This window comes from Cariama cristata, unplaced genomic scaffold (assembly GCF_000690535.1).
Source record: "Cariama cristata isolate BGI_N322 unplaced genomic scaffold, ASM69053v1 scaffold9837, whole genome shotgun sequence".
Lineage (NCBI taxonomy): Eukaryota > Metazoa > Chordata > Aves > Cariamiformes > Cariamidae > Cariama > Cariama cristata.
The window spans coordinates 13,802-37,966 of record NW_009626057.1 but is presented as its reverse complement, the minus strand read 5'-3'; the positions used below and the strand labels follow the sequence as shown (position 1 = coordinate 37,966).

General features: G+C 39.9%; 1 protein-coding gene across 1 annotated transcript in view; it reads left to right on the top strand.

Moving 5' to 3' along the window:
- PIP5K1B (phosphatidylinositol-4-phosphate 5-kinase, type I, beta) overlaps positions 1–24,165 on the top strand; it is a gene marked incomplete at its 3' end in the record, with an annotated part of 47,190 nt that overhangs the window by 10,812 nt on the left and 12,213 nt on the right. Inside the window, exons 3-6 of the mRNA XM_009703868.1 lie at positions 5,640–5,770; positions 13,630–13,747; positions 18,725–18,877; positions 20,594–20,893. Of these exons, the coding sequence (XP_009702170.1) occupies positions 5,640–5,770; positions 13,630–13,747; positions 18,725–18,877; positions 20,594–20,893 (702 nt within the window). The remainder of the gene's footprint in view (positions 1–5,639; positions 5,771–13,629; positions 13,748–18,724; positions 18,878–20,593; positions 20,894–24,165) is intronic.

The window sequence follows — 24,165 nt, the reverse complement described above, 5'->3', positions numbered from 1 at the left end:
TATAGATTTTGGAGGCTGCAGAGGAAGAGCAGGTCTGTCCTTTTGAACAGAAGCATCAGAAGTGAAGATAGTCTAAGTCAGTAAGACCTTGGCTTGTCTGAGAGAGATGAGGTTGTGTGCCTCCACCCATTCAGGTTTATGCTGTTATATGTTGCCAAGGAGGACAGATGCTGCCTCTCACATTAGGACCCACAGTATCAGAGCCAATAAAAAGTAGTTTAGTCTGAAACTGGCAACATTTTTATGGGTTTCTGTCTTCATTGTCAGTACAAAAGCAAAAGTTGTGCCCCTTTAGGGAGCAAAGACCCTTGTTGTCACAGTGTGCACCATTTGCTGCCAATCCAGTTAGTTTCACAGTCTAAAATTCATCAACTGAAGTTGTTTATTTTGCTGATTATTCCCATCCTTTCTTTTCTTAGAGCTTCAGAAGGTGTTGGTAACAGGTTAAATGATCTAGGAGTCACTGTGCAGTCACTGTACACTGTCAGCTGTACAGATACAGCTGATACATGGACTCAGGCCCACTATCTGAACCTCTGCATGTAAGAAAAATTTATTTCAGTCTCTAAAAGAGAGAACTCGTGGCACAGAAGGTTGCTGAATTTTATTGCTTGCTCTGCAGCGGGAGAGTATTCAAGAAGAATTGAAAGAAATAAGGGGTTTAGATTTGAAATTAGATTTTGCTGTCTTCATGGGTGTTAAAAGACATGCCTGAGTAAGGAAAAATGCATGAGAGAGTTCAGGTTTTCCATTTGCATTTGTAGATTACAATAAATGTATTTTTGTAGTAAAATGGATGAATCAAGAACATTTCCCATCAGGCTTAAAGATCAGCTTTTTTATCTCTTCCTTGGGTTCCGTTCTTAATCATGAAATAATAGTAGTAAAGAAGTTAGACCAAGACAAGTGTCTGTATTGAGATAAATTCCAAGATTTGTTTTGTTTTCATTTTCAGGCTTGTGAAAACAAAAACTGGTCATTTGCTATGGAGATACTGGATGACCAACCTTTGTTGCGGTTAACTTACAACAGTGGTTTGCAAACAACTGACTTTGGGCCAGCAATTGCCTTCATCATGATATCAGTTTGTTTTAAAACAGTTGTTAAAGTATCCTGAATGATTTTGTAACATTGCTTTTCAGTTAAACCCATTGCTATGATTGCTGCAGAAGTAATGGGTGATTACCAATGGCACTTTTGAATAAGAGTGGAAATTAACAAGAAGGTAACCTTGTAGTTAAGGTCTGCGCCATACTAGTAGAAGGCCTTACAGTCTGCGCTCCAGAGATTGTAAGTCTTCTTTTGAATTTGCAGAAATCCTGCAGAAATTGTATATGAGCTTGAAAGGTGATCCAGAGTTCTCCTCTTGAGACCACATTGCCAGATTACCTGCCTTGGGTTTTTTGGTGGTGTTTTTTGGTTGTTTCTTTCTTTTTTTTTTTTTAATGGCTTATTCTCTCTCATTAATAAAATACTATTAGCTATTTGCTGCTCTTTCAGACATAGTCCCTTGCTGTGGCAGTGAACAAGATGGGCATCTAGCTATGAAGCAGAAACTCTATTTGTATGTGTATTGATTTGATCAAAGTTACATAATTACTGCTTTTGTTGGGCATTAATCATTCATGAATAGAGGTCTTTCAAGGAAAGAAAAATGTGAATCTTCTTATGACACAAAGCCAAATCTTTTTAATAGTCAAAGTAGCAGTCTAAGAATGGTGGTGGTGTTTGTTCCCACCAAATTGCCTGTTCTAAACTGTTATGCAAGTGCAAGTTCTGCTTGGTGGGCAGTCTTAATTATTTAGGAGCTACACATCTCTGTCTTGTCTTTTCTAAAAATAAGCAGTCGCTCTAGCGTATGCTGTTCCAAGAACTATGACAAGAGTAGTTTTGTGTACCCTTTCTTATATAATTCCTACTCCTGAAATGTTTTTGTTCAAGTGCTGAAGTAGTTCTGACCATGAAACTTAGGCGTTCTTTGCTTCCACTGATACAGTCTCTTCCTTGTTCGGTGGGTTGGAGGTAAAACCTGAAAACAGGCACCAAAATGGTATCTTCAAACTGGTGAAAATACACCATGCCAAGGGAAGATATTCCTTTCCTGATAGCCTTCTTTCCCTTCCCTTCCCAATGGTTTTCTTTATTCAGTCCTTCCATCTTTTTTTAAGAATTCCTTTCTTGACTAATTTCATATTTTGACTTAGATCTGCCATTTTTTTAATCCATCCAGCAGGATTGTCTAGTCAACATGAGAAGGTTTCAGAGATGATCTCAATTGATGTATATACAGTATCTATCACAATTTGGCACTGTCCTTTTGAACCTTGTCTTGCCTGCAAGCCCTGTTCATTGAATTTAAGTCATTTCACTCTATGTGTATAGATTTTCATATAGAGATTTTTCTTTCCTCACCGCTTTCATTTCTCTGGATCCCCGCCAGTTAATGCACCTCTTGCATTGACTGTTAAGCAGAATTTAATAAATACATTTGTATCCAGAATCTGCATTTAAACCATTAGCCTGCATTGTGATGCCTTGGCATGCAGGTACAATTGCCTAGAATTTGTGACTGTTTTGTCCAGAAGATAATGCATGCTGTTTCAAACTCCTGAAGCAGTTTGAATGTCCAGTTAGATTGGAAATGTCTGAAGAGAATGACGATGGATGCTTGTAGGCTATTTCATAAAGACAGGCAGGGAGGAACGGGAGGAAGAGGTGCACTCTTATGTTAAAGGGAACCTGGAATGTACAGAAGTCAACTATGGTGATTGTGGAAATCCTATCGCATGCCTCTGGGTCAAGATCAGAGGGGTCATCTTCAAGGGGGATGTTACAGAAGGCATCTGCTACCAACCTCCAAACCAAGATGGTAAGGCCAACGAAGCAATATTTGGGTCACTTAAGCAAGCTTTGGATCAACAGAACCTGGTTCTTACGGGTGACTTCAGCTATATTTGTTGGTAGAACAATACATCAGCTCATCATCAATGTCATCCATCAAATACATCAACAATGTCATCTGTCAAGTTCCTGGAATGCACAAAGGACTGCTTCCTCATATAATCGTTAGATGTGCCAACCAGAAATGAGGCTGGACTCGCTACTCACAAACCAAGAAAACCTGCTTGGTAGTATCTTAGTTAGTGATAGCCTTGGCTGCAGTGATGACAGTATTGTGGAGTTTGGGATCCTGCTGAGCATGCTGAAGGTTAGTACTAAGACAAAGGGTTTAGACTGTAGAAGAGTAAATTTCCACTCACTGAGAGCTTGAATGGGAGGGATTCTGTGGGAAGCTTCCGTGGAGGATAAAGGAGCTAGTGAGTGCTGGGAGTTTTTTGAGATCGCTCTCGTGGAAGCACAAAAACAGTTCATCCCCTTTAAAGGTAAGGGAAGCAGGCAGAATAAGAGACCCCCTTGGCTTAATTGTGAGCTTCTGAGTCTGCTCAAAACCAAAAGAGAAGCGTACCAGAGATGGAAAAGAGGATGAATTCCTGTTGTGAACTACAAGGTCGTTGCCAGGGTGTGCAGAGGTGCAGTTAGAAAAGCAAAAGCTCAGCTTGAATTGAAATTGGCAAGAGATGTCAAAAAATACAAGAAAGGGTTCTTCAGGTACCTAAACAACAAGCAGAAACAGAAGGAAAATATTGGCCCACTCTTAAACAGGAGAGGTGAATTAGTCACCAACAATACTGAAAAGGCAGAGATTCTCAACACTTCACCTCTGTCTTTACCAGCACTGTTGGGCCCCAGGCCTTGTGAGCAAAAATCCAGGTTGATGCAAACACAGACCTATGTCAGTGAAGGAAGAGTTGGTATGTGAACTGTTGCAGGAGCTTGATCCCTACAAATTGATGGGCCCTGACAATATCTACCCAAGGGTGTTAAGAGAGCTAACTGATGTTGCAAGGCCACTTTCCATAATATTTGAGAAGTCATGGAGATTGGGGGACATCTCAGAAGACTGGGAGAAGGCTGATGTCACCCCTATCTACAAGAGAGGCTTAAAGGAGGATCCAGGAAATTACAGGCCTATTAGTCTTCAGTCCCTGGGAAGGTTATGGAACAAATCCTCCTGGGGGCTATCACAATTCAAATGAAGCATGTGATTGGGAAAGGCCACCATGGATTCACCAAGGGCAAATCTTGCTTGACAAACCTGGTCTCCTTCTACAACAAAGTAACCTGCTCAATTGATGTGGGGCAAGCAGTGGACATTGTCTATCTGGATTTCTCCAAGGCTTTTGATTTGGTTTCCAATAGCGTGCTCCTACAGAAAGTGATGTGTTATGGTCTAGACAAGTGGTCTGTGTGGTGGGTGGGGAATTGGATGATAGGCCATACCCAGAGGGTGGTGGTGAATATCTCCTTTTCAGACTGTCAACCTGTCACAAATGGCGTCCCCCAAGGACCGATACTGGGCCCAACGCTATTTAATATCTTCATTAAGTGATCTGGATGATGGGGTCAATTGTACCCTGATGAAGTTTGCTGATGATACCAAACTGAGTGGGGAAGCATACACTTTGGAGGGGAGGACCACCCTGCGGGAAGACCTGGATAGACTGGAAGAGTGGGCTAACAAGAACCTTATGAAGTTCAGCAAAGATAAATGTAAGGTCGAGGAAAACCTGGGAAAACATAATGCAGGAGTGCAGCACAGGCTGGGATACAACTGACTGGGAAGCACCTCTGTGGAAAGGGACCGGCGGGGGGCCTGGTGGACAAGCTCAGTAAGAGTGAACAGTGTGCTGCTGCAACAAAGAAAGCCTACAGGATGCTGGGTTGCATCAACAAGGGCATCACCAGCAGAGATAAAGAAGTCATTAGCCCACTTTACTCGGCACTTCTCAGGCCATACCTAGAATACTGTGCTCAATTTTGGTCCCCACTATACAAAAAAGATGTGAACAGGCTGGAGAGGGTCCAGAGAAGGGCCACAAAAATGATCAAAGGACTGGGAAGCCTGCCATATGAGGAAAGGCTGAGAGACCTGGGTTTGTTCAGCCTTGAATAATTCAAGAAGGCCTAGAGGAGACCTTATCACTATGTTACAGTATTTAAAGGGTGGCTACAAAGGAAAAGGAGACTCCCTTTTTACCACGAGTTATATGGAAAAGTCAAGGGGTAATGGATACAAGTTACTCCTGGGGAGTTTCTGATTGGATACACAAGGGAAATTTTGCACCATGAGAACAGTCAGCTATTGCAGTAATTTCCCCAGAGAAGTGGTGGATTCCTGAACACTGGACACTTTTGAGATTCGGTTGGACAGGATGCCAGGCCATCTTGTCTAAACTGTGCTTTTGCCAAGAAAGGTTGCACCAAATGATCCTTGAGGGCCCTTCCAACCTGGTATGCTATGATTAGTTAGAACCCAATGTCTGAATTATTTGGGCAATTTGAAAAGTCTCAATCTATACAACCAGAGAATTGATTTTTGTAGCTTTTGCTACAACGTAGTGTTTCTTTTAAATCTTTTAATTGAAAAGCAATCATCTCTCTGAGGTCTAGGAGGTAAAGATGACGTGGTATTGTTATTACAAAAATAATAATTTTTGAGTTTAGCATGTAACGTTGCTGATGAAGATCAGAAATCTATTTTTAGCAAATTCATGCTTGAATTCTTACTTTCTACACAGACTGCATCCTCAGCTATTAAAGGTGCTATCCAGCTGGGAATAGGATACACAGTAGGAAACCTTACATCAAAACCAGACAGAGATGTTCTTATGCAAGACTTCTATGTAGTGGAAAGTGTCTTCCTACCAAGGTAAGGACAAGCCTATTCAATTTATTTTCAATGGAATTTCATAATGAAACTCTAACTAGATATTTCAAACAAGGATTGTTTTCCAGTTATAATGAAATCAGGTTAAATTGAATGTGTAAGAACTTGAAAATTGTCCTGTCTTCATATTGTCATTGAAAATGACAGTAGGGAGAAAACTGGAAAGATCACACTTCAACTGAAGATTTGAGACTTGTCACTTCTAGAGGAGGAAAGTAATTGTGACACTTTGAATTAAAGGAGCTGTTAATTACAATTGGAAATGATTTGTAGATCTATAGGCAACTAAGTATTATGTCCAATACTCATATTTGTTTAGTTTCAGTTTAGTTTCTAAAAACTGACAATACTACTTCCCATTTTGTTGAGGTGTTGCCAAAATCTATGAAAATCCAAGTCTTGCAGTGTTAAGAGTAAGAATTTATACTACACTATAAAATTCTAGCCAGGACTTTAGCCTGTGATGAGGCTAAGCTTTTACGAGCTGGCTACAGGTTGTGCACGGTTACTGCTTTGCATTTGGCCATCTCAGTGTGTATCACTGCCAAGTTGATGGTATAGAATTTATAGTAATACAGTTATGTGGATGAGAGAAATCAGGGCCATACTCATTTTGAGGGTTCAGAAGCTGAAGTACAATGCCATGTAACTTTTCCAAGTTACGTATGCTAGGAATGGACAAAGAAGGTTTAGGAAAAATATATCTCAAAACCAGGATGATTTGCTCTGTTCAGTGTTTCCTGGGTTCTTAGAAGTGCGAAGTAGCAGTAGTACCCTTCACTTCCATAAGGACATGCTATGTAAGCAGTATTCCCTGCATTTGGGAATGCTTTATATGAATTTTCAAAGTTTTGTTCATGTGCAGTTTGAATACTACTTCATGAACTGTTTGTAATAATTTACAATCCTTAAAAATTACTAAAGTCACGAAAACAAAATGACAATGTACAAAATAATTGTACACTTCATAGTTGATCTCATGTAAATTTGCATGATTCATCTCCTGTTTTCCTCTGAACTGTGAGATATCCTTTAAGAAGGATAAAATGTATTTCTTATATGAAATGAAGCTTTTACATCACATTCTTTAGTTCCTAGTAACTGAGCTTATTCATAGTCTTGTTCTGGTGTTAACTGTAAGGTTTGTGCAGTTTTGTAGCTTTGTAGATTAGGTAAATATGGAGAAGTTAACTATATGCATGTTTTCATACACTGTAATCATAGAATTTTGTTTGTTTAAAAAATCCAAATTACAGCTGAGAAATTTGCATTTCATGTGACAAAGTTTTTATATCTGAAAAAGGAGTGAGAGGGAGTGAGCCATCGTATCTGTGAAATGTGCGACTATGACAGTGATGCAGGCTTCTGTAGTTTGTTTGGCTGTGATACCAGCTTTGTTGTTCATGGAAATTTGATGAACGATATGTACTAAAACTGTTTTATTACATAGCACAGTTTTGGAAAAAAATGTAATCTCTATCCTTTTTAACATAATTTTAAAGGAACAAGTAAAATAAAATGGTTTGTAGCCCATAGCTTTGCATATGTCTTCTCTCCTGTGACACTTACATGCATATACACTCAGAAATGAAATTTCCGTGTTTTGTGTTGGTTTTAAGGGACAGCTGGGAGAGATCTCTTCTGGCTTAAAAAGAAAACAAAGGCAGAAAGAATAGCCTGTTTGCACTAACATAAAATGTATTATAAAAGCTTTAGTAGCACCTTTCTGGACAGTTTCCTATAAATAAATAAATCATATGAGGAAAATTAGACAAATGAAAGTAATGGCCAGAGCAGCATAGCTTTTTTTTTTTGCATAGCTGTGTAGTAAGCAGGAGTATATAAGAGTGAGTCATCTTGACTGTAACAAAGAGCCTCCCTAGAAAGAGCACTTGCTGATAACATTCTCTGTGAAACTAAAAATTGGCTCTCCGTAGCAATCTCTCAAAACTATGCACTTAATTTCTTATGCTAATGCACAGAAATGTCAAATTTCAGGTCCTTCCTATGTCTCAATGTAACATGCACATTCATTTATCTAAAACAGTTTCAATCCAAAGTGGTATTAGTTTGCATAAATTGTAATAATTTAGGATTGCACATAATGATACAGGCTTCTTTCTTGCTGGTTGAGGGTGTTGGGACGTTGAGTGTTCCATGATGGTATTATGTAGATCACTCCTGAGTTATATCTATAGGTAGCTTCATTACCATAATCGAAAGTAAAAAGCTAAAGTTGCATGTTCTTTCCAGATAGGGCTGCGCTCCCAAGGTGTACCTCAGGTCCTCTTTACTTTTTCCTAGCAAGGTATGTACATGTGAAGGCAGTATTGTTAAAAGTCCTTACTTTAATGACTTTTTTTTTCCCCTTTGGATTGGTCTGGGTTGAAAGCAATTGGTTGATATTAGTTACACTAGCAGGTCCAGTGGGCTGGCTTCTACCTGGAACCACCCTTGAGCAAGCCGAAGTTAAGTAAGCTTTTTGCTAGATGTCCGGAGCTGGAGGAGAACCTGATAGTGCAGCAAGTGTGATGCTGAAAGCAGGTGCATAGCAAGCAAGGAACAGCATTTTTCCACTTGCTTTGAGTATGCATAATTCAGCTGCAACTCCAAGCAGGCTATTAGCTGAACTTCCCCTTCATTGTGGCCAATTCACAGCAAACCTGCCTCTTCGCAAGCTGTCCTGCTCCACCTTCCTGCCATGTTTTTCCTGTGTCCAGCTCACCTCATCTGGGTCTGGCAGTGAGGTGAGATGACAGCTGTTTTGCAGTCATAGGCACACCTGCAACTTTGACAGCAATAGGACCACTGTTATGGTGGCAGTGATAAAATAGACCTGAGCTCGTAGAAATGCAATGAAACAGCAGCATGCAAGCCAGAGAGCAAAGTAGTGTTGTCTCTGCCCTTTTACTGTTACGGAAAAATGGTCAACAGTTGTTTATAAATTTTATCAGTTGCAGAAGATAAATAGTCTCTGTGTATCTCTTAGTCCTGGAAGTAAACCTCAGCACTGCCTGTACCTCAGCTTTGGTAACCATGGCAAAAGACTTCCAGCGGTGTTCAGGATTCATGAAGGAGAGAGAAAAATGCCAGGGAAAAAATGTGGTCATTTCAGACCTGAACATAACTGCCCTGATTATTGTGGAGCTACTGATGTAAATCAGGAGTAAGTCCATGGATTGCAGGTTATGCCTGGGCCACAGTTACTTTGTAACTGGGTTAAATTGGCCAGTGTTTAGCCCAGATTCATTTAGGTGTTTCTTTTAGGAAGTGACCTTGAATGAAATACAAGTGTCTCTGTACAGTGGGTGGATTTGAATTGCAAAGGTGCTTGCTTTCATTTGTACATTGTAGTGGTGGAGGTGGTGGAAAAGGGCCTTTGTCACTTTCTGCTTTATATTGTGGCATCCTCTTCATCCCTTTCTCTTCGGGCTGCCCAGGAGTTTATAACACGTTGCTTTTGGGAACTAAGTGAGGTATTACTAGTGATTCTATAGAGAAGTTCATTGAGAGCCATGGTCCAGATTGAGTTTAAATGGCACTATGCAAATGTGCTCCTTGGACTGAGAAATAAATGCAGTCTGCAGTGACCCAGATGATTCTGAAGATAGTGTCTGAAGTCCCTGCCCAGCTCCCTGAATAGGGTGAAACAGCAGGGGTAACTACTCCCAAGTAACCTTTCTTCTGGCTTTTAAACACTGCTTTGGAAATCCAGCAATGGAGTTACTTACCTGGTGCTGGTACTGCTGCAGCAGGGGCTGGAGGGTTCAGTGGGAAGGTTGTGCATCCTGCCTGTGCTCTCTACGCTCTGTCATATGACTGAGCCTTGTGGAGCTTGTGCTCCCCTTCCTGCATTACACTTGTGATAAATAATATTGTAGTTTTGCCTAGGCCGTAACAGATAGGCAGTTGGAAAGAACGTAAGTTTCCAGGTACCCAGGTCTGAGGACGGAGACAGGGTAATGTGTGTTCGGCTATAGGGTTAAGTTGCTTTGGCTGACACCACTTATCCTAGCCATGATTAGTCTCTACCTGGTTGTCACCTTCCTGCCCTTATATGGAAGAAAGAAAGGATTAACTGTCAACTTGGGTTCACAATATAACCGAAACAATAGAGTGCAGGCGCCAGAATAAGGAGTTCCACTTTGAGCCTTCACCCCATGACCCTCAAAGAAGACCCCTACAGAACAGTGCGCAGACACAAGTGGGAGAGTATAGATGTAAGTAACTTCGGGGAAATCATTTGAATATGGATAAGACTTCCGAGAAATGGTATGAATATGAATGACTGTCCTAAATAAATATGTGGAAGTGAGACCAACCAGTGTGCATGCAGCAGAATCATGGAGGTGGTCTCCTGTGCACCTGGTGCTGAAATAAAACTTTGCTCCACGGATTTTGTCCTCTCTTAAAAACTACATAGGTGAGTGTTTCTCACACACTCTATGCCCCTGACTTCTTTGGTTGGATCCAGTTCATTTCTTGGTGGCACGTTTTGTCTCCAAATCAGTCATTTGTGCAATGTGGCTGCAGCAATGTTTTGACAGCTGTTTGATTCAGGTGTGCAGCTGGCTTCCAAGTAATGTGGCCATGGTTAGAAAGGCTGCTTGCTGAGCGAATAAGTCAGGCAGTGGTGGCTTAAGCTGGTCTCTGGGCCATGGAGCTGTGCAGCTGCCTGTGAGTTGGCAGTATGAGCAGCCTGCTAAGCTCCTTCAGCAGACATATACTAAGTAGACACAATTCCTATGATGATGCTTGAGAAACCAAACAGAAGCTGCTCTATTCTGTCAGCTAGCTTTGGCCAGTCAGTTGTATGCAGCTTCAGAAATGCAGAGAATTTGGAGCAAGGCAGTATGTTTCAGGCTCCATCTCTTTTTTTTTTTTTCTTAGATGGAGGCTGCTGCTAAGCACAGCTGTGAGTTCAGCCTTTTTACAGCAAGCTGTTAATCAGTTTTGTGCACTTCCCTTGTTAATACACTTTATTTTCAGGGTCTAGACCCTGCATATTGAGAATACTTGCTATGGTTTCTAATTTAACTAGTAAGGCTATTAGATGCTGTTGACCTTTATGCACCCTGCAGCTACAGTGATCTGTACAGCAAACTGGTTCAATTACAGATTGCTTTCTTGTGATGCTAATGAAATATTATTCCGAGTTTTCTGTTATTTAATGTCAAATGCTTAATATTGTATTATGATAGCATTTGGATGGTGGCCCAATTAAGTATTCAAAAATACTAAGAAAAGTAAAACCCTGGACATATTTTATCTAGTCTGTGTTTTAACCTACATCTAAAACTGAAGTGAACTGTTTTCTGGTATGTTTTTCAGGACTGATTTAGAAAAGTGAGGAAAATTTCCACTTGCCCTTGGAAATATCTTTGTACCAGCCCCGTACCGTAGGTTACCTGATGGGCCAAGTACCGTCTTTGTAATTAAAGAAGTATAGAATGCTCTGCAGGCTCCATGTGAATAGTACTCAAATGTTCACACTAATGCTTAGTTGTTTTGTAACTTATACCACTGTTTTTGTTTCTACTTGGGCAGTTTCACAAGGCAGATGAGAAAGTGCCCTGAAACCTTTGATAAAGCATTGCTGCTATTCTTTGGTGCTTTGTTTGCAGCAATGCACAGGATGACTCAAGTTTTGACACACTTTTTATGGTTTGTGAGTAGAGTGATAGCACAGATAGCAAGAAGTTGTTTCTGTTTGCAAAACAAACAGTATTTGAAATGGAGATGCTGTAGCAACAAAACCAAAAACATTTTTATTGTGAATTACTGATCCTAGCTACTTCTGTTACTGTCAAATTCTTGGTAAACAGATATTTTTTTGATATCTGGATAACCTGGATATTTGTGTGGTTATGTAGACAAACTGTTTTTGAAGTACTCTGAGATCCTTTGCTTTGATGGCATCTCCGGTTGGTTGTGAAATACTCATCAGAAAAATCACCATCATCAGAAAATGTCTGTGTATTCAGGTGTTACATAGATATGATTGGCTTGACTTAAATATATATGGTAGACTATAAAGTGATTAGACAAGTTCATTAAGACTGGGTAGCCTTCAGTAGCTGTTAACTGTGTGATTTAGCATACTGCTGCTTCTTGGAGTGCTAAAGTCTTCGTATGTAACCTTGGTCATCCACAACCATCTTTTTATTTGTGATTTCCAGAGAGAAATCAGGTTGTTTTTTTCCCTCCTTTCTTCTTCTGTTCTAGAGTCTAAGGTATATGCATTTCTAGAGCCTGAGAAAGCTTGTTCACCAGCTCACACTGTTTAATTAGCAGCAGTTCAGTTCTGTTGGGTTTTGATGGTAAGCATGCAGAGGCAGCTAGGTGGGTTGGGTAGGCTTCTATTGTTATCAAATTGTTATTAATGGAAGGTGACAAGTTCATATGACAACCATTAATTGTACAGCATCAAAGCTCTTAAATATTTTTGTGATATTTAATTTAATCTTTGCAGGAGTGTTGCTTAGAGTTTATTCCTTTTCATATTTATGTGAATTTGTAGCTTTTTTCTTTTTTTTTTTCTTTTTCGTATACTTTGGATATTCTTACTGACAAACATAGAGGTACATGCTGCATTTCTGAATAATTTAATTAGGGTAAATGAGTAAAGAAGTGCTGTAAGAGCTGATTTCAGCCACTGTGGATATTGTTCTTATCTATTTATCAGACCATTCAGAGACTGACCAGACTTCGTCTTAAAGCTCTTCTTGTTTGTGTTAAAATCATACTGGAGAACTTTACTCTTCCACTTAAAAGCTGCCTTTTAGTTTCCGTCATAAGTGAATCCACAGACAGTTTTCGTATATTTTTTTCTTCTGGCAGCATGTGATGCTGACCTTTTCCTTTGGTTTACATCATGTAAACTCTTTTTTTTTTTTTTTTTTTTTTTGGCTTTTCCCCTTTAAGAAAAACTGCCTTGCAGTCTGCTCAGTCTGGTAGTCTTTGTCTGTGCCTCTTCTACTTTGAATCTGTATCTTGCATATAACTGCGTACCATTTTCCAGAATTCCCCAAAGGGACTGTACCCTGTGTTCCTGTTTAACCAACTGAACATATTGAACATGTAAGCTGGTGCTGTTGTAGATGGAGGTGGGGTAAAATACATTATGTGACAGGCAGACAAACAGAAAACCACTTTAAGGTCAGCAAAGTCAGAGTGGCTTCCCAGTTCTGGACTGTACTAGCAAGAAAGAGAGAGATACCGTAACTGCAGTTAGCCTGCAGAAGAGACTAACGCTGAGGATGCTGTTTCATAAATAAGGCTGAGCTACTCAGTGTGTGCTGGCATCAAAAAACATGCTTCCTTCCTACTGCTTCCTTCCCCCTGCTCTGGCCATACGGTTCTGCCCTCTGTGTTGTGCTGTCTTTGGTATCCATCTGACTCCCCTGCAAACCCGTTCAAGTCACCAAGCTAGTGTGAAGTTGTTGTGCTGCATTGACTTCCAAACTTTTTGCAAGAGCTTACATGAGGTGAGAGTGACTCTTCTGCACCAGTAGGCTATTGGACTGGCTTGCCTTGGAGGGGTATCAGAAATTGTAGCATTAGTTTAAAACTGATCTTTATGCAAATGGATATGGGTAGTGAAAATAGTCATTTCTTTTAAGGCGGGAGAAATTAATTTGCTGGCAGTATTCTGTCTCTCACAGACATTTCTATTATACTGATTAATCGTGATAGGGCAGTTTATCTGCGTTTATGAGTCTTGTCTGAGAAGGCCAACGGTTGAGTTAGGCGGCTTTACAGTAAAACTAGCTGCAAGAAGGAAGTCATTAAAAATTGCTCAGTAATAACTGGGTTTGGTTTATTTTTGTTTTTGTTTTCAGTGAAGGGAGCAATCTCACCCCTGCTCATCATTACCCTGACTTCAGATTTAAGACGTATGCGCCTCTTGCATTCCGCTATTTCAGAGAACTTTTTGGTATCAAGCCTGATGATTACTTGGTAAGAGCTTGCAGTTTTTCTTTGAGTTACAAATAATTATGAAGTGTACTAGTTTCATAGTGACGGAAGAGGATGCTCTAGTGGTGCCCAAATGGGTAGTAAATTTTGTGTGTGGAGTGGTTTGTAGCTACTGAAAATTTTTAGTGTTTTATGAAAATTTTAGTTCTTCATCTTTGAGATGATTCATATAAAAACTTGCCTTGTTAATTGACTAGAGTGACTTGAGTATTACTGCTCATTCAGGTCATTGATTCTAGAGAAGTTATAATCAATACTTGGGTGACTTCTACCAATTCATTCTTAATAAAGTGCCCTTGTGTTATTTGTGTTATTTATTCACTTCATTAAATAGGTGTTTGTCTGCAAATGTTCCAATCTAGCCTTGAGAAAAGTGGGTGGCGGGCTAAAAAAAGAAGCATTTTAGAATATCTGCTTTCTTCTCTGTATTTTATAGTTTGAAGACTTATTCCTTCTCAATATTCAACTGTTTGTGTGAGAAGAAAAGAATGCATTTGCTGCCATCATGAAAGCAGGCTTTACTTGGTAGAACCACTTTATGCACTGCCAGGGATGAGGATCTACTATTTTACTCCTCCTGTAGTTCTGTTTTTGGAAGGGTAGTGTGAAAGCAAAGAGCTGAATTGTTTTCTTGATATTTGTTTCATGTGCAGTTTGTCTCATGCCAGTCCACCCAACAAACCAGAGTCCTGGTACAAATAAGCAATTTTTTACATTGGAATTTTATTTTTAACTTCTATTGAATGAGTTTTTAGATCTTTTTGTTCCATTATTGGTAACTGTTTCTTTAAAACCAAAAGGATTTGAAAGAGCTTGAATGAATAAAAAAGAAAAATTGATTAAATGGTGCTGAAACATTACTTAATATATTTAGTTCACGACTTCTGTTGTGTTCAGATGTCTTATAAAGGGTTTTTTCCTTCTTAGACAATGAGCCTAAAAGCATAACTTAGCTGGTTTTGCTTTTATTTAGGTTGAATGTGAGTGTCTGATTTTAGTTCTTTAGTACTATGTATGGATTTTGTATTACTAGCCCCCATGACAATAGTTAGATATGAAAACAGATCATTCCTTTGAATTACAGATGTTAGGAGCAAGGAAGTGCCGTTGGGTTAATGTTTTATAAATCATAGAATCATAGCATGGTTTGGGTTGGAAGGGACCTTGAAGACCACCCAGTTCCAGCCCCCCTACCCTGGGCAGGGACACCTTCCGCTAGACCAGGTTGCTCAAAGCTTCATCTAACCTGACCTTGAACAATTCCAGCGATGGGGCATCCACAGCTTCTCTGGGCAACCTGTTCCAGTGCCTCCCACCCTCCTAGTGAAGAATTTCTTCCTAATATCTAATCTAAATCTTCCCTTTTCCAATTTAAAGCCATTGTCCCTTGTCCTGTCACTCCACGCCCTTATAAAAAGTCCCTCCCCAGCTTTCTTGTAGTCCCCTTTTAGGTACTGGAAGGCTGCTCTGAGGTCTCCCTGGAGCCTTCTCTTCTCCAGGCTGAAGAACCCCAACTCTCTCAGCCTGTCCTCATGGCAGAGGTGCTCCAGCCCTCTGATCGCCTTCATGGCCCTCCTCTGGACTCGCTCCAACAGGTCCATGTCCTTCTTGTGTTGGGGACCCCAGAGCTGAAGGCAGTACTGCAGGGGGGATCTCACCAGAGCAGAGTAGAGGGGGAGAATCCCCTCCCTCGACCTGCTGGTCACGCTGCTTTGGATGCAGTCCAGGATATGGTTAGCTTTCTGGGCTACAAGTGCACATTGCCAGGTGATGTTGAGTTTCTCGTCAAAAACCAGCACCCCCAAGTCCTTCTCCTCAGGGCTGCTCTCAATCCATTCTCCGCCCAGTATTTGTGCTTGGGATTGCCCCAGCCCATATGCAGGACCTTGCACTTGGTCTTGTTGAACTTCGAGGTTTGCATGGTCCCACCTCTCAAGCCTGTCAAGGTTCCTCTGGCTGGCATCCCTTCCCTCCAACGTGTTGATGGCACCACACAGCTTGGTGTCGTCAGCAAACTTGCTGATGGTGCACTCAGTCCCACTGTCCATATCTCCGACAAAGATATTAAACAGTGGTGGTCACAATACCGACTCCTGAGGAGTGCCTTTTGTCACTAGTCTCCACTTGGACATTGAGCCATTGACCACAACTCTTTGGGTGCAACCATCCAGGCAATTCCTTATCTACTGAGTGGTTGGACAGTGGTGACACTATGTAATATGTTGTTTGTCTATCTCCTTATATGGACTTGACAAAAGACAAGTATGCAGGCTGTGTTGCCAGCTGCTAAAAAGACTGTACTTCCTAGAGTAAAGCTATTGTCACCTGCAACTTGTATTCCATCTAAGGAAGCATGTGCAGTAGAATAAAGTAAAGATTACAGAAAGACTGCTTGCTGTTGGTCGGAGATTTCTGACACTCAGCTACAAATGACTAATCCCTGAGGGAAATTCCCAGTAAAGGCAACTTGGTGCAGATTCTTTTTCCTCTTGGCACAGCAAGGTATGTTCTACTCACTCTGCAAGCATGTTAGAATCCATTTCTGTTGTTTCTGATTCTAAATGGGCATTGCTTTGCTTGCAGTCAAAGCAGGTTGCAGTCCCATGCAGTCTAGAGCAGATGTGATCAGAGGCGTACTATGATCATAAAACAAAACTATTTTTAATTTGGGACCCTTTTCCAATTGGTTATGACCAAAACATCTGGTTAAGAGTTTGCTCCCAATAGCATGTGTCAGCAGGGTTCTGGCTGAACAGTCCATCTTGTTTCTGTGAAATCTGGATCTGTCATGTACTGACTGTAATTCCAATTCAGTATCTAAAACACTTTACTGTAACAACATGCCAAGTGATGGTCCAACTGTGGCTGAAGGGAAAGGAATTAAAGTAAAAAGAGGAGAAATTACAGCAAGTATATGTGAATGTACACTGTTAATTTGAAATGGCAAAGCCCGAAGACTTACAGTTTCACCTTTTCCAAGGAGGTTGAGTGATAATGCGCTGTAGGAGTCAGACTGGATAATGAGGGTAAATACATTTCAACAGCTGGTAGAATTAAATTGTCACTGAAAACCCCATGGAGTACTGGTATTTTGCAGGGAAACTTCTTAATCATAAAGTACTTAATTGTCAGGGGTTTGGGGATTTTCTTACTTTTCAGTTTTGATTTGGCTTTCATAAGTGTTCAGTCAAAATTAGCTGGTTTTTTTGTATAGCACTTGGTTGGTGGACTTTTATTTTACAAGAACTCAGCTGTAAAGTGACCCACACACAGTGTAGGTAAATAACTTGTGCTTATGCTATACTGGTTTATTGAGCTTTAATGTTTAGGATATTTGTTTTCAAATGCTTACAACAATGACAATTACTCATGAAGCTTTTTATATTTTGGCAAGAAAAGTGCACGGGTTGCAATACAACTCCTTATTTGCTCTGAAGGTCTGTAGTGTTACGGACCAGTATTGCTATTCTATCTGGGGACAGTTGCAACTATAGGATTAATAGGAAAGGTCTCTCATATTAACTGGAACTGAGTGAAATGGAGAAGCAGGAGGAGAAACAGGAAACATTTTTATAGCATGCAAAAGTCTCTTCAAAATTGCAAGCATGGGAAAAGGCTCAGCTGGAGCTGCAGTAAGAAAATGCATTAAGGCAGTGGTTTGAGTCCATAGGAAATGCTCACAAAAGAACATATTTATTAGATTTTCTTGTGTCACTTTCCTTTGCTATCGCCACCTGCTGAAATCAATGGCAAGACTCCAGTTGAATGTAATGAAAGTTGTTTTCAGCAAACAAAACTGTTTTTTCTTGGGAATGGCTCAAATCTTCTCAGGCAGTGACCCAATAAACCAGATACTCATTACTGAAACAGTTATTCCTTTTGTTCTGGGAAGACCAGAAGACATACTGCACCGCTAAGAATACTTCCCTGGTGCTTACGCTACTCACAATTCATCTCCTGTGTAATTTTGTTTCTTTTGAAGATTGAAGCCTTAAAGTATTGGACTGTACAGTAAATCTCCAAGTGAGTAAAACTGATGATATGTAACAAAGGAAAAGAGTGTGTGAATGAAAGTTTAATGGTATTATATTTTAATAGCTCTTGAGTTTAATATAAAAAGATTTTTCTATGTTTTTGAGCTTAATGCCTCCTCTGTTTAGTCTGAATGAAGCATGAAGTGTGAATTAATGGAAATTTAATAAATGTACATTGGCCTCTGGGTGAGATCTGGTTCTACTAGTAAAGAATACTCCTTGGTGTCTTTTTCCTCCTTAACGTGATCATAATTATTACTGTATCCCTGAGGAAGAGAAAGCCTGTCTAAGCATCCAAAATAATGGTCCTCCAATTTTTCCTACTTACTAATATTTAGTTTTTCTCTTTCAAGCAGTTTTCAGTTGGTAAAACTACATTAGCAGCTGTACCGAGATTATTATTATTCTAATGGTTTCAATCCCAATTTCACAGGACTAGCCTATTTGTCTATAGTGAGAAACTTCCACTCTCAATGTGTTTGTCTAACATGTTCCTGTATGTGCTTCATAAATGGCTACAAAAAGTGAACAGTTGCAGTGAAAATGTCATCTTAAGGCTTCTGACTCAAGAATTTGCAATGCTGATGGTGTGGGAATGGACTCTCTCCACCTCAACCACTTGCTTCACTCCAGGGAAAGTTCAGCTGGTGCAGTGGGACCTGAGGAGGGACTGTACGCTCGGCTGCCAACTGCTCTTCCGTGGTTGTGCACTGTGTCCTGGGCAGAGTGTAGTGTAACAACTGCCCTGCCAAATTTCAGCCAAATTACTGTAACCCAGCATGCTGTACAGTAGTAGAGTTGCTGCAGTTGAAGACCAAAGAATAAGCTCCATGATTCTGCTGTGCCTATTTGAATCTCCAGTTCTCTGTATTAAACTTATGTTTGAGTAACGTTGGCAGTGAAAAACAATTTTTGTCTCTTCTAGTACTCAATCTGCAGTGAGCCTTTAATTGAATTATCCAACCCAGGGGCCAGTGGATCCTTATTTTTTGTAACTGGTGATGACGAGTTCATCATCAAAACTGTTCAACACAAAGAAGCTGAGTTTCTTCAGAAGCTCTTGCCAGGTTATTATATGGTAAGTAATTGAAGACTATGTTTTACCTGTATTTTTCCTGTTTCATGTCATACTTCTGAAGATTCAGTTTCATTTGCTGTCTTTTAATCTTTCATAATATTTTTTACATTTTTTACCTGTCTTTCAACTTTGTACCCCACACACCCATCAGAAACAATACATATAAATCAAGAATATATTTAAGATAATAATTGCTATTCTTTTAGCATTCAAGATGAAGCTGAATGTCATCTTCTGATTTGATACCAAACTTTGCTTCTAGTAAGCTAGTAAGAAAAAAAGGTTTATAAATTTCTAATTCAATTTTTTTTTCTCCGTTTTGTGTTTGTCTACCCTCTGCATTTCACTCAGGGTGGACAAAGAAGCTAGACTGGTCAGTTTCACTTTTGTTTCTGGATTACTTCCAATTTCCATTTCTCATGTATTAAAACAATGATGTAAAAAATATTTTTATCTATACCATTTGTTCAAAACTTGATTTTAAAATGGAGCTTTTTGAGTGCTAATGCTAAGTCGATTGTATTGTTTTAAGTGTGTCAGTCATCAGAAAGGGAAACCATTGGTCCAAAGTAAGTAGAAATTAATTCTCCTTTGTTTTGGTTTTTTTTTTTTTTTTTTAAACAAAAGCCACTCATACATATGAACGGAGATTATTCTGGGTGGTATGCAGGACTTTGGAGTATTAGACCTGTGATTGACCTTCTTTTCTTTCTTTGCTTTCTTAACTAAACACTTGAGAAGTTACCCTGTCACTTGTACTAAAAATGAGGAATATTGTCATTATTACATGAAAGCAACATGGATTCACTGTTTGTTTAAAAAAAAAAGATGCACTGATGGCATCAGAAAAGCAATGGTGGCAGGTACTTTTTTTGTTGTTTCTAATCATGATAATCCGTTCAGCATAAGTTTGAGTTATTACAAGTAAATATAAGGCTGCTTTGCTTTGTTTCTGGGAACTTTATTCTCACTGCTACCATATGCAAGAGCTTCCAAAGTGTAAAACTTTAATCACTTTGAGTATTTCCTGTGAAAGTACTTTCTTCCCATAGTTGTATGTTGTGACTTAATAATCATCTAAGACTTGAAGTAATTTTTGCCCTTCTAGCTTTGTCATGCCAAAAACTGGGAGTAGTTGTATTCAGAAGGAAGATTTGTGCTCTCACCTCTCTTATCCTCTCCTAACTAATTTTTTGCCTGTTGTTGTATTTGGATTATTTCACACTTTTCTGTTCTGATGCTCAGTTGTGGTTCTGTTATGACCTCACTTCCTGTGGAGACAACTTGGTCATTTGGCACTAACTCTCAATTTGAAAAGCCTCATGGAGACAGGGATTCTGTTTTTCAGAATCCAAGTCAAGGTACTGAGAACTACATTTGACCTAAATGCCTTCCAGCAGGTGGAATTTGAAGGTTGTTCAGGTCAGAATAAATAAATTAAATCTTCAAGATGCTTTGAGGTTTGGCCTAGTTTGCTCTTTCATGGAGTGTGAGAAAGAAGAATCTGGCATAAATGCAGTTACTGCTCTAGTCTTGGCCTATGTAAGTTCCTGGCAAAAAGGCAGTGTTTATGCTGGTCAAGTAAACTATACTGAGCAAGAAAACATGCACAGTTTTCTTGATCTTTGTTAATGTCCTTTGGGGTTTGAAAAAACTTTCTTAAGCATGGAAGTTTATTGAAAATAGACATATTTAACAATATCTCTTTCGTTTTAGAACCTGAACCAGAATCCAAGGACTCTTCTACCCAAATTTTATGGGCTGTACTGCGTTCAGTCAGGAGGCATTAATATTAGAATTGTTGTAATGAACAATGTTTTGCCACGAGCCTTGAAAATGCATTTCACATATGACTTGAAAGGCTCCACATACAAACGGAGAGCATCAAGAAAAGAGAGGGAGAAGTCCAACCCTACATTCAAAGACTTGGATTTCTTGCAAGACGTGCATGAAGGGTTGTATTTTGACTCTGAAACACACAGCGCATTAATGAAAACACTACAGCGAGATTGTCGAGTGAGTAAAAATTATTGACTATTTAAACTTCTGTGTTCACATCTGTTCTAGATATACCTCAGCAAAACAGAGAGCAGGACATGACTCTCTATGTTGTTTAACCTTCATTCCTTTTCCATCCAATTTAATTAGGAAAAACTGTGGATGCCAAACTACTGATGAAGCTTGTATTTTAGTTAAGCTGTTGGGATCTGAGATTATAGAATCATAGAATGGAGTTGGACGGGATCTACGAGAATCATCGAGTCCAACTCCTGACTCCACACTTTTTGGGACAGGCTTGGGACCATGACCACTTTCCTGGGGAACTTCTTCCAGTGTTTAACCACCCTCTCACTGAAGAACTTTTTCCTAATATCCAATCTGAACTTCCCTGATGCAGCTTTAAGACATTTCCTAGCATCCTATCACCAAGCACCAGTGATCAGCACCACCCTTTCTGCCCCTCTCATGAGGAAGTTGTAAACAGCACTGAGGTCACCCCTCGGTCTCCTCTAAACTGAACAAACCTAATAGCCTATCCGCTCCTCACACATCATGCCCTCTAGTCTGTTCACATTCTTTGTTGCCCTCATTTGGACACATTCTAGTATTTTTATATCCTTTTTATATTGTGAAGCCCAAAACTGCATTCAGTACTTGAGGGGAGGCCGCACCAATGCTGAGTATAGTAGGACAATCACTTGTTTCAACAGGTTGGCTATACTGTGCTTAACGCACCCCAGGATACAGTTGGCCATTTTGGCTACCAGGGCACATTGCTGACTCATTGAGCTTACCATACAGCACAACCCCCAGATCCCTTTCTGCAGGGCTGTCTCTCTATTTGTCTGTACATGCAGGATTACACTGATCCATCTGTGGAAATACAGATTAATGTAGGAAAATAGTCCAGTAGAGGGATTTTTTTAGTTCTTGTTCTTGCTTTCCATTAATTTGGAGAATTTAATGTTGTTGGTTTTTTTCTGAGGCACAATTAGCCCTGTGGCACTGTTGTTTAACATATGATAGACTGTATGTAGAGCTGCAAGCTCAATACTGCTTCAGTAAGTCTGCCTCTTTGTAAGTTAACAAGAGCTAGGAAACAATGGGAGAAGCGTGTCTAGTGACAGCAGTATTATTGCTGGAGCAAAGTAATTTCTTACTCAGCTGAAAAATAGTGCTTCATGTCCACATAATATTTTCAAGGCAGGAGAAGGATATCTGCTGTTGTCCTTTGAGGGGACCTCGGTGAAAGGAATCAGTGCCTCTTGTCAACACGGGGAATTGTTGTAAAATGGAATTTTTTCTGTAGCAAAGGTAAGAAAATATAAAGTAGGGAAAAGGGAAGTTATCTATGTCTCTCAGTTTCTCAAGATTCACAGGGATTGTGGAAAGAAAAGATTGGCTTTGTCTGAGGGGAATCCTAAGAGCTTCATAATAAAACAGCAGAATGGATAGACTGAACTCATCACATAGAAGAGGCATTCTGAACATCAGAGTTTGTTGTTCGCTGCCACCTGTGGTGCAAGATGGAAAGCATTGTTTTTACACATGAATAGTACTTTTTGTTTAATTATCACAGAAGTCTGCAATGCCTTGTGCTTGGTTTGTAAAGCTGGGTGACCTAATGTTCAGCTGCATATTCAGTGTGAGACATTTATCTAACACCACACATTGTTCTTTCTGTAGCCTTTTAGAGTGAGTGTTTCCTGAGCTTCTGCCATGTGTGGTAATCCAGAATGCATCAGTATGTCACTTCTGGGGATCTGGATGGCCTTTTGTGCATCCCACTGCTTGTTGAGGTTACTTACCCAGTCAAAGCCTGGGGGAATCTATTCTGTAGAAAATAATAAATGGAATCTAAAAGAGGGAACTGGACTGAAAAGTGAAAACAGGAATCAATCATTTAATTGTTAGGTATAAAGGGGGCTCTTACTGGTTCTTTGAAAGTACGGGTAGATTCTCGTTACGTGTTATTTGAGTGCTGAACTAAACATCAGGTTTTTCAGTGTGTGATCTTAGATTAACAACTCTAAAGTTAGTCTAGAGTTCTTAAAGGCCCAGCTACATCTTCGTATTATTAAAAAAGAAAATTATCTTTAAATAATCAGTGTGTATACATAAATACATATATATACACTGTAGTATAGTATGTCTCTGTGTGTCTGTAGATATGTATAATACACACTGAATGTTATATGTATAGAAAAGAAATTAACTGGCACTTTTTTTCTTTTCAAATAAGTCTCGCTCTCTGTTGTAAAACAGAGGGAACAGACACTGTTACCTTTCACATAGCTGAATTTGCTCAGCAAATGAGGTTGGATCTGACTACCTGCCTTGTACTACTGCCTTTAGAAAGAATAGAGGTACACCATCCATTTTGGGAAAAGGTCATCAGTTTTGCCACTGCTTTTTTCTGCCTATATGGTATTTGGATGGCTAGAGTGATAACTGACCTAGATTTTTAGGGCTTCAAAACCTGTCATCTCTTTTTCCTTTTACTCCAAAATGAGAAAGTTAGTGTAGGCACTAGAATTAAAAATTCATTAAAGAAAGGAAATTTTTGATCTTGCCACTATTTCAGGACTAAGAAATTATCTTCTGTGTTGCTTAAATTTGTGTTGTATTTTCATTACTCATATTTGCAATCAGAATCAGTAAGCAGTATTTTTTTTCCTGCTTCTTTAATATAAATGTCCCCGGCTGTTAGCCTCTCTCCTCCTTAAGGTCCATCAGTAAGTGCAGAGCCCTGGCAGAATTTGCTGGTGATGACAAAGAAGGCAGTGGGAACCTGCTGTGATCTGTGTCTGTTGTCACTGTATCACCTGCTCCATTCAGCAATGGACCCACATTTTCCTTGGTCAGCCATTTACACTAATATAGCAGTAGAAGCTCTTCTTTGTGCCCTTGACATCCCTTGCAAGCCTCAACTCTGTCTGAGCTTTGGCTTCCTTGACAGTAATTGCCGTCCCTACATGCCCAGGCAATGTTTCTCAATTCCTCCTTTGTAACCTTTCTGCCCACCCCTTGCTGTATGCTGCCTTTTCACATTCAAGCTGTGCTGTTGCTTCCTTGCTTAGCTGAGCTGGCCTCTTGATAACATCTCCTCAGCTGACACAGAGCTCCCTCCGCGGGGGAAAGGTAGTGGTGGGTATGGCAGTGGTGGACTACTGCTGGAGTATCAGTTCTTGTCTGTCACACCTTCCTGCAGCTCTGATGAGAAGATGCACCATCTACCTGGTTAGAGGATGGACCTGAGTGGCTCATGGCGATCTGTCATGGGCTGG